The sequence below is a fragment of the Chaetura pelagica genome, unplaced genomic scaffold (genome assembly GCF_000747805.2).
Source record: "Chaetura pelagica isolate M959 unplaced genomic scaffold, ChaPel_1.0 scaffold159, whole genome shotgun sequence".
NCBI lineage: Eukaryota > Metazoa > Chordata > Aves > Apodiformes > Apodidae > Chaetura > Chaetura pelagica.
Window position 1 is genome coordinate 3,900,578 of NW_009954555.1, and position 10,477 is coordinate 3,911,054.

The 10,477-nt window shown below is 56.0% G+C and overlaps 1 protein-coding gene across 1 annotated transcript in view; it reads left to right on the forward strand.

Moving 5' to 3' along the window:
* The window catches only part of VWA1 (von Willebrand factor A domain containing 1), an 11,093-nt gene extending 1,045 nt beyond the window's left edge, over window positions 1-10,048 (forward strand). The window contains exons 2-4 of the mRNA XM_010005272.1: window positions 5,137-5,700; window positions 9,354-9,632; window positions 9,732-10,048. Coding sequence (XP_010003574.1) covers window positions 5,137-5,700; window positions 9,354-9,632; window positions 9,732-10,048 — 1,160 coding nt within the window. The remainder of the gene's footprint in view (window positions 1-5,136; window positions 5,701-9,353; window positions 9,633-9,731) is intronic.
* Window positions 10,049-10,477: the final 429 nt, after the last annotated feature.

The following is a 10,477-nucleotide window of genomic DNA, read 5'->3' on the forward strand; positions in this document are numbered from 1 at the left end:
TCGTCCCTGCTGCCAAGGCAGAGCATGTGGCAGTTCCCCAGCTGAAAACAGTGCTCAGAGCGTGTGGAACAGCAAGGCAGGGCTCTCCAGCAGGACGGTGCCTTCCTCCAGAGGCAGAGGGGTGTGTGGTGTCACTGGCTGGGGCTTGCAGAGAGGAGGGAACTGCGGGTGGGCAGGGTGCCCGTCCCCAGTGCTTGGATGTGGGACCTCCGGGGCTCCCTGCAGCAACCCGAGCAAACAGCCAGGCTGGCAGGGCTCCTGGCCACGGGCTGGCAGTTGCCTGGGGTGTGCCATGAATGACAAGAGCTGTTTGAGAGGCAGGGATGAAGATTCCTGACTCTGTTGCCTAGGGACCCGGCTGAATCTGAATGGTCGTGGCTTTATTCTCAGCTGCAGGGGGCACAGGGAGGGAGCTGCTGGGTGGCCAGAGGTTCTGAATGCTCAGGAATTGTCAGTTTTCCAGGACTATGGCTATGGACTTAGTGCAACAAGGCACAAAGTCAAGGCAGAGCATTGCATGACCACTATCCTCTTTGGGTCCAGATTCAGAGATCTCTGCCTCAGTGTGAAGAATGAGCATTGGAGACTTTGGGCTAGAAATGCAGGTCATCATTACCTGGTTACTCTGGGCCAGCATCAGCAGAAAATGTGGGGCTTGTTGCTGTCCCTGTGGGTGCAGCAAGAAATCAAGAACCATCCCCATCCCCTGTGCACTTTGTGGAGGGCTCTGCACTTGCTGGGCTCTGAATCACTGTACCTGGTGTAGTTCCATTATCTGGGACTCCTGAGACTCTAAGTTAAAACAGCAGAGATAGTGAAACTCCTGAGGAGATGACAGGAGATGGCAACCCAGCTTCCTTCCAGCCAGAGGAATGTGTCTGAGGGGCCATTTCCCAACCTCCAGCCCGGGATCTGTGGCATGGACAAGCTGGAACCTGCCCAGGCAGTTTGGGCTTTTAGTCACACGAGTACATTTTGCTCAGTGGGGCACAGCCCCTGCCTGACACGGTTTTAAGTGTAGAACCCCTCCTGGCTGGCTTGGTGGGGTCTCTGTTTTTCCAGGAGAGGCAGTGCTGCTCTCCTGCCTCTCACTGTGATCCCAAGGGGCCGCAGGGAAGCACCAGCTGCTTCCTTCAGCCTCCAAACCCAGGTCCACTCAGAGCAGAACTCTTCTTTCTTGCATGACCAGAGAGACAGGAAAACAAACACGGAATTTAAAGCATAGTTAACCAAGACAGGACATGATCTTTTGGCTGTTAAATCCTTTCTACTCTACGAGTTCCAGGTCCCATGTAAATCAGGCATGTGTTCAGGTCCAAGTTCCAGGTCCCGTGTAAATCAGACGTGTTCAGGTCCCAGCCAAGAGCTCAGGGACCTCTGGGAGTGGATGTCTCCTGTCAGCATCTCCGTGTGAGACAGGGAAGTCTGAGCAGCTGCTTTTCTCCTGGAAAAGCCAAATGCTTGATGAGGCAGCACTGTGACTCCAAGTTGCTCCCATTTTGATCCCTTCAAAACCCTGCCTGACAGGATCCTGTGTCCTCTGCTCTTCCCTGGCCTGAAGCACCAGAGCAGCAAGGGCAGGAGGTCCTCAGAGCTGTTCCTCAGCTCTTCAGGAGCAAAAGCCTGACAGTTCAGGGGGCCAGGGAGGTGTTAACGGGTGCCCCTTCTCTCAGAATCCCCCCTGAAAGGGAGGAATCCTCACCTGGCATCTTGCCAGAGCAGCCAATCTTCTTGTGCTGTAAAGTGAAGAAACAGCCTGAAAACAGCAGCTGGTTGCGTCAGGCAGGATTTACTGGCCCTGAACCCACAGCCCCACCTCTGGCACGGGTGGCATGTTTGTGCTGGATGGAGGCCAAAGAGCGGGAAGAAGGATGAGGGGATTGAAAACCTAAACCTTGAAGGGAAGGAGGATGGAGTGTCCAGCCACTCCATAACGTTGCCATGCTCCTGGTGGAGTGAGAGCCCCCATCTGGAGTTTTTTAATGGATCGTTTCTGCCAAGAAAGTCTAAACGGGAGGGATTTGTTTCCATCCCACGCAGGGCTGAGTGTTAAGTGGAGGTAACTGAGATGGTATTTCCCTGTGTGAAGGACCAGCCTCTGCTCCACCCACAGACAATCCCTTCAGCTCCAAAATACCTGCCTGCCCACCAGTGTAGCTCTCGCCGTTGTTAACCAGTTGCTAACCAGTTCTTAGCCAGTGCTTTCCAGGAGGTTAACACTTTTCCAGCTCTCCTGAAGCCCCAGAGTTGCAGGGGAGAGACAGAAGTGCCATTTGGCAAGGGCTTGGTTCCTGGCTCTCTGCTGCTGCTTCCACCCACCCTTGGGGGCCACGCTGAGCTCCCCTCACTGCACCATCTGAGCCTCTTTGGAGAGTCCTTTGGCCACTGATCCCTGCCAGGGCCAGAGGATTTCACAGCTGTTTGTTGCAGTGCTGAGGAGGAGAGTGGCACTCCTGAGGCTGGTGAGGAGCAGAGGGGAGGAAGAGAAGCACTTTCCTCCTGGGAGGAGGCAATCCTGATGCCAAGACCTCTCCCTGTGGGTTGCCAGCCAAGTAGGTGGCTTGTACCTCTTCCAGGGGAGGGGAAAGCACAGAGCTGTGGCTACGTGTGCTCAACTGTCTTTGTGCAGCCAGAGGCTATAACCAAGCCCTTGTTGCTCTGCCCTGCTGGAACACCCGTAGTGGGCAGGGAGCTCTAGGAATCCATGGCAGGATCTGCAGGTCAGAGGTTCAGCTCTGCTGGGTGATGTGGTGATGAAACTGCACGTTGCTGTGGGCATGCAGGGAAGCTTTCTGGACTTCACTCTGATTTTCTGCCCAGCTCTGAGTGCCAAGTTTCTGGGTGTGTGTGTCTGCAGCAAGGGCTGGGTCAGGCAGAGCTGGCTGCAATCCATGTACCTCCCACCCCTGCCTCCTCCCTCCTGCCATCTCCTGCTTGGTCACCTCCAGGTAGTTTTGATGTTCTCCATTTCTGAAGGCTCCTTCTGATTTCTCCTGTAGTTTCATCACGGGCTGGATATGCCTCTGCCCTCTCAGCAGCACCTGCTTCAGGAGAGCAGCTCCTGTACTGCCTTGGCCTCCTGTTCACGTGCCTGTTGACAGGCAGTGTGTGTGTGTGAGCACCCTGGTGCTCCTCCCGTGCACACCTGAACAGTGACACACACACTGCCTGTGCCCCTGACTCACACATGTCCCTTCAGTCCCCAGTGTTGCCATCTCATCTCTGCCCCTTGGAGCAGTGCCCCAGCAGCCCCCAGCTCCTCCCTGCCAGCCCTGCTGCCAGCCCTGGGCTCTCTGCAGGGGCAGAGCTGTTTGCAGGAGCTGTCTCCTTGGAGCAGCTCATTCTGTGGGAGCCCTTCCATTCAGCTCCCTGCTGCCTGGTGGTTTTGGCTCCCACACCAGGCTCTGGCACTCAGCTGCTCAGCATCCCCACCTCCCTCATCCCTTCACTGATGGAGGAGCCCAAAAGGGCAGGCAGGAATCTCTGGCTCAAGGCTTTTTCTCCCTTCTTGCACCTCCAAAGCTGTCAGCAAGCAGGACGGTGCTGAAAAGAATTCCAGCTTCATTGTTGGTGTTTCAGCTATTGCCAATCTCCAAGAGGGGTGGAAGGAGGAGGAGTCCCCTGTCTGTGCTTCCCACACAGCACTTTAAATGAAACAGTAAGAAAATGGGTCAAATGGAGTGGGACTCCAGCCCCACCCTCAGGAGCATGTTCCCCCTGGCACGTAGCATCTCTCTGCACTAGTGGGGCCCTTTCCCAGACATCTTGTCCCAGAGCCTTCTGAGGTGCTGCTCCTAGGGCTGCCTGGGGAAGGAGGTCAGGATGTGTTCAGAAAAGCAGGAAAACATCGTATTGGCCAGCTTTTTAAAAAGTGATCTAGGGAGGAGTCCCTCCACTCCAGGCTTCCCTGCCAGCAGGGGGGTAAATCAGGGAGCTGCTCTGCCCAGCCCTGTGTGGACTGTGGCCCCGGAACCCAGAGGCAGCCAGTGCTGAGGAGCAGCCACTGCTCCAGGGGGACCAGAGCCAGCAGGTTTTCTCATCAAGTTGCTTTATCATTTCATCCTTTTCCACAGACAGCTCATTTTTCTTCCAGGCATTGCCATTGTCTTCAGATGAGATAAACCTGCAAGCTGTTCCAGACCCAGAAGTTGCTCCTGACCTTGGCAGTTGCCAAGTCTGGCTCAAAGTTTTCCCCTTTTCCTGGGAGTGATGCACATGAAGCTGGAGCAGCAGCTCTGGGTGGCAGAGGCTGCTCCCTGGCACAGGGCACAGCTGACCTGCTGGCTCAGGCTGGTGAGGAATGTTCCCAGCTCCTGGAACAGGTCCACTTCTAGCCTGGAGCAGCAAGTACTGAGGATCAGCCCGGAGTTGTGTAACCAGAGGTGTCAGTGCAGGCTGGGCCAGCTCAGAGCCCTTTGCTTCTGCAGCAAGTGAGAGCAGGATCCAGGAGCTGTGGGTTGGACTTTTGGCTGTACCCTGAGTCCTGTGCTGGAACTCCTGCCTCTTCCCACTTTGCAGTTTCTCTGTGCTGGGTTAGTAGCCTGTGCCTGGAAAGGCTCTGGACAGGTGTGTAGGGTGGGGCAGGGCTGGGGGAGTGTGAGGGGTGCTCAGGAGCCAGGGCTCCCTCTGCTCCTGCAGTGCCAGCTCCAGCCCATCTCTAGGGGTGTTTCAGCCCAGTTCTCCAGCCCTGTGGCCTCCCTCTCCTCTCCCAGGACTGGCTTTTTGCTCTGAGAGACACGGAGGCTGTTCTGGCCATCCGAGGCCCAGGCATGTGAATGCAAAGGAGGAACAAAAAGTTGCTGCTGTTCTTCCTCCCTGTGCTCTGTCACCCAGATGCTCCAACTCCACCTTTGCAGGTCTCTCAGCTGTGGGGTGGGCTCCTTGCAGTGACCTTCTTGTGCAGCACCTGGATCAGCAGCTGTGACATCCCAAATTGAGGCTGAGCCGAAAGCAAGCACTGGGAGACCAACAATTCAGTGCAGGGCACAATCCTGCCATTCGGCTGGAGGATCCAGCAACATTCTCAGGGAATTCCGAGGCCAGGCACAAGACCACCAGGTTTCCTGGCAGATGTCTGTGCAGGGCTAGGCTCACACCACCTCACTAACCCACCTCTCTCTCTCTTCCCTTGCTTAGGTCCTCAGAGGTCCAGCTCCAACTCCGAGGGCGACCTCCTCTTCCTGCTAGACAGCTCTGGCAGCGTCTCCTACTATGAGTTTTCCAAAGTCAAGGAATTCATGTGGGACCTTGTGCAACCTTTCAGCTTTGGCCCCAAAGATGTCCAGACCAGCATCATCCACATCAGCACTACGCCCACCATGGAGTTCCCTTTTGACCAGTACCAGTCCAGTGGCAGCCTGCAACAAGCCATCCGGGACACCCGGCAGCTCATGGGTGACACCAACACGGGCAAAGCCCTCTCCTTTGCCAAGGAGAAGTTCTTCAGTGCTGAAGCTGGTGCCCGACCAGATGTGCCCAAGGTGCTGGTTTGGGTGACAGATGGTTTCTCCACTGATGACATCTCGGAGCCCATGCAGCTCCTGAAGGACATGGGAGTGACAGTCTTCATTGTCAGCACGGGGCGGGGGAGCTACCTGGAGCTCTCTGCTGCTGCCAGCCAACCCCCTGAGAAGCACCTGCACTTTGTGGATGTGGACGACCTGCCCATCATCACAGAGGAGCTCCGAGGTGCTATCCTAGGTACAGTGGGGCTGGGGGGTTGCAGCAGGGCTGGATGGGGCTTCTCAGGGGGTTGGCTGCTCAGCTGGCTTCTCAGGGGGTTGGCTGCTCTCTGCTCAGCTGGTGTGAGAATCCCCCAGAATGGATGGTCCTGCTGACCCACAGCTGCTGCCTTCACACGATGAGGCACTTTGTTCACAATCCTGCAGGTCCAAGTATAAACCCAGGCTTTTAAAGCAGCAGGGACAGGCAGCAGGGACAGGCAGCAGGGACAGGCAGCAGCAGCTCTGATTTTCTTCAAGCATCCAGGCAAGGGTCTGAGGAGCCCCAAAGCTGCCATCTGAACCAGGAGACAGGCATTTGGAGGCCAAGAGGAATGTCTCAGGCTAATCTGCCTGCCCCCCAAGGTGTCCTTTTGGCAGCCCCCGGTGCCAACGCGGTGGGAGTTGCAGAGCAGGGGGTTGGCTCCAGCCTCCCAGATGCCTCTGGATTTGTTTGGGAAGCTGAGGGAGTTCCTAGGACTTTGCAGACTTTCCATTTGTTTTCTGGAGGTTCTCTCTCCACTGGAAATCCTGCTTTAATTCTCCATTTGGCTTCTGTTGTGCTGGGTGGTTTGAGCTGCCTTCGGAATGTCTGTGTAACCCTTTCCACAGAATCCTCTGGATCCTGCAATTTCTTCCTCTTTCCAGCTGTGGTCTCTGAAAAAAACACACACAGGGACCATGTTGTCTTCCACCCCTCTCCTGTTGGAGCACAGGGCAGTCCCAAGAGGCCTTCTGCTCTACCAGGCACCACACAACCCCCCAGATGGTTCATTCCAAGAGGCTGTTGCAGCTTCTAGTGCATCCTGAATCCAGCTGGGATAAAATAGCTTCCCAAAATGAGAAGTCACCTGCATATCCTTGCAGCACAAGATTGTCTTGAAGATCACAAGATCTGCAGAGGTCAAACACACTCTGCTGTGCCTGAGGGCAGGATTCTGTGCATCCACCAGGTCTTAAAGTTTCTAGTGGAAGGTGAGATTCCCACATGAATCCAGGTGCTGGTGCTTTAAGCTAAAACCACATGTTGGGAACATCACCTGAGTCATCCTTAATAAAGCCACACGTGTCCACTTTTCCCTGGGTGGAGAAGGCAGCTCTCAGCACCACCCTCCCTGCTTCTGGCCCCTGGGAGAGCAGGGACAGACAGGATCCTTGGCAGGCAGAAATTTCCCCTTTCCAACTCTGGAAAGGCTCAGACTAGTTTCATTATCACTGCTATCTTATCTTCATCTCTTGCTACTGCTTTTTAAAAGCCTTTTGTAGGTGCACAAAGGAGCTTTGTCAAGAATTGTCTCCTCCCTCCTCCTGTTCTGGAATGGGGTGTTTCATTCCTGTTCCAGAGACCCAGTCCCTGGTTACCAAGTTGCTGTTGTCTCAGGTGGGCTGAGAACCCTCCATGGAACGGTTCAATCTCACAGCTGGACTCCAGCTCAAGCTTCTTCCATTGTATCTTATTTATTATTGCTTCATAGATGGTCTTTGGTGCTGTCCCTCTGGGGAAGGACCTGGGAGTGCTGTGAAAACAAGAGATTCCTTTGAGATGACACCAGGTTCTGTGCTTGCATCCACTTGCTCTCTGCTCAGCCTGTGGAACTGGCAGCTCTGACTTGTTTCATGCTTTGGCACCATCTCCTGAGCCAAGTTCTGCAGGAGCCCACCTGCCCAGCAGCCACAAAACATCAGCCACTTCCCAGGGGCTAATACAGGAGATGAACTTGCTGCTTCCCCCTGGGAACAAGGAGGGGCTGAGAAGCACAGCGTGGGCATCTATTTTCCAGGGCTTATTGCCCTCTTTCCATGCCCAAGGCATCTGCAACCTGGCACCAGGAGGCAGAGCCCTTTGCTGGGGCTCCTTGCAGCAGGTCCCTCAGGTGCTGCCTCCTGGCACTTCCCTCTGCCCCATTTCATCCCAGTGTCCCTGGTTCCTGCCCCCAGGCTCACTTCTTCCCATGCACTGAGCTTCTGGTAGGGCTTTTTGGTGCTTTAAGCTTTCCTCTGTCCCCTGTTCCTTCCTTGGTAGCCACGAGGCTTGCAGAAGAGCAGCCCTCCACCCTCTGCCCTCCAAGCTCCAAGGGGCTGCAGAGATCCTGGCTGGCAGCCTGTGTGGATGGGAGTGGGAAGGGCACAGAGGAGGGAAACATTCCTGGCCCCCAGGGAGAGCCAAAGGACAGCTCAGAGGGAAAACTGAGCCTGCTGAATTCGGGTGGGGGAAGCTCCCAAGGTTCCAGGCAGAGCAAACGCACATCTCTAGGCATCAGGGTGCTGTGCATCATCTTTTGATTTCTAATAAAAAGAGCATCTTTATGCCTTTGTCTGCCACTTCCCTAGAGCTAGAAACAAAGTCCTGTGTGTTCCCAGCCCTCTGGAGGAGCAGAGAGCAGTGGGATCCTGCCCCACATGGGCTCAGGAGACCACACGTGTCGGAAGGGTCAAGTCGGAAGGCGGGGGAGCCCGAGGAGGTCTTGGTGGCTGACCCTTGGGGCCTGGGACTCAAAGGTAGCAGAGCCTTGAAGAGGAGCCTCTGTGCAGGGGGAGAGGGAGGCGAGATGGCACAAGAGTGGGTCTGAGTGCTGAATGTCACAGGACAATGGGGCTCTGTGGAACGCGGCGGGAGTGACTTCAGCCGGGATGAACGCGGCGAGCGCTGCCGGATCCCCAGCTGCTGCCCCTCCTTCCTGGCCACTGGGTGCAGGCAGACAGCAGGGAGAAAGGTCTTTCTTCACCCCCTGGGCTGCTTCACACGCATGACAAAACGTAGTGGTTTGGTTTCCCTGGTAGGTGCTTTCCACAGGGAACCCAGGACGAGCTGACCCCAGGAGTCCCCAGACCTGGATGCCCAGGTTCTGTATCCAGGCACAGGCAGTGCCACTTGCTCCTGCCACCTCAAGCAGGTGGTGATGTCTTGCTGAGTGTGGGACCTGCCTGTTTGGCCAGGCATGGTAACCCCCACACAGCTGTTGGGCTGCAGCAGCTGCCCAGAACTTGCTGGACTGCTCCAGATTAATTCTTGGTGGCACAGGGCAGGCGTGGGTGGGCAGGGCCATGGTCCCTCCTGTGCCTCTGTCACAGCAGGTCACAGCAGCATTCGGCCTGAGGACAAGGCAGAGCATGGGAAGGGAAAGCCAGGGCTTTGTAGAGCAGCTTGAAGGCTTGTGGCAAACTGGCTTGAGGCTGGAGATGCCCAGGGACAAGGTGGAGTGGTGTGTTTGAGCTGAAGCCTCTTGTGCCCAGACACACCTGGGCAATGGTCCCAAAACACCAGCTGGGACACACACATTTCCTTTGCTCAGTGAAAGGGTCTTGTCTGAGAGGCAGGAGAGCTGGGAAAGCCCAAATATTGCTGCCTGCACTGACTTGTGGTTTCTTTTCAGCTTTATGCTTGGCCTCAAGGTCTTGAGTTTTCTGCTTCTGAACCTTCCCAGGAGGGTCTGGCTCATGGAGCTGCTGTGAAGGGGCTCAGCTGCACCTCGGTGTCCCCAGCTGTCACCCAGGGCTGCTGCAGCCTCCATCTCCCACCTGAAGGGCCTGTATTCCAGGAGGGCCTGTATTCCAGGAGGGCCTGTATTCCAGACAGGCCACGTGCTGAGTGTTGATGCCAGCAATGATTTCTTGCTCCTGTTCCTCTTCCAGACGTTATCCAAGCAAATCGGCTCCACGCAGTGGATGTCACCTCAAGCAGCTTCCAGCTGGTGTGGCCCAAGCTCCTCTCCCAAGAGACTGGCTACTACACCCTCGAGTATGCCCCGGCAGCTGACCTAGCAAGGAAGAGGACAAAGCAGGTGTCTGGGGCTCACACCAGCTTTGTGCTCAGCAACCTGGCACCAGAAACTACTTACGAGGTGGCTCTCATTCCTGAATCCAACGTCCACTACTTCCCTCCCCAGACCACAAGGGTCACTACCTTGGCAGGTGAGACACACCCAGACATGACCAAGGGGTTCTCCACGGTGCTGAGCTTCATGTTCTTGAATTACATGCTCATTCACACCTTTTTTCTGTTGCTTGCAGAGGAGATAAGCCCAGCTCAGGTTCTCATCTCGGAGTCTGGGCCCCACAGCTTCCATGTCAGTTGGGCTCCTCTGCTGGAGAGTGTGATGGGCTATCAGGTCCTGTATGGACCCCTCCCTGGGAATTCAGTGGAGCTGCTGCAGGTGGATGGGGAGCACAACGGCACTTTGGTGGAGAACCTGGCACCCAACACAACCTACCTGGTGACAGTGACTGCCATCTACAAGTCAGGGATGGAGAAATCCCTGTCGGCCAAAGCCTGCACTCAGGAAGGTGAGGAGCTGCTGGGAAGCTCTGAGGGCACGAGGGGCCTCTGAAGGGAACCTGGTTCTCTGCACACATCATCTGCCCCTGGGTGAAGGCAGAGGACTTGGTCAGCCCGGGCACTGGGAAGGGATGAGAGGAGGGCAGAGCTGAGGGTCTGGTGAGCAGCACATCAGGGTCACCAGGTCTGGGAGGCACCTGAAGGACAACCAGACACAGGGAGTCTGACTGTGCAGAACAGGCCTGGAGGTCCCTGCAACTCCCCCAGGAAGAAAGGAGACTCCTTTTCCCTCCTGTCTCCTCAGGTCAGGGCTTGGGTGTGATTTAGCATCAGAGGGGTGGGAATGTCACCAGCAGCAGCTTCTGCCCTGCAGAGGTGCCTGTAGAGCTACTGCAGGGAACAAACCCAAGCTCTGAGCAGGACTTGGGAGTGAGGAGCTCTGGGAATGGCAGCAGCTTGAGGGGGTGAGGGGTGGGCAGAG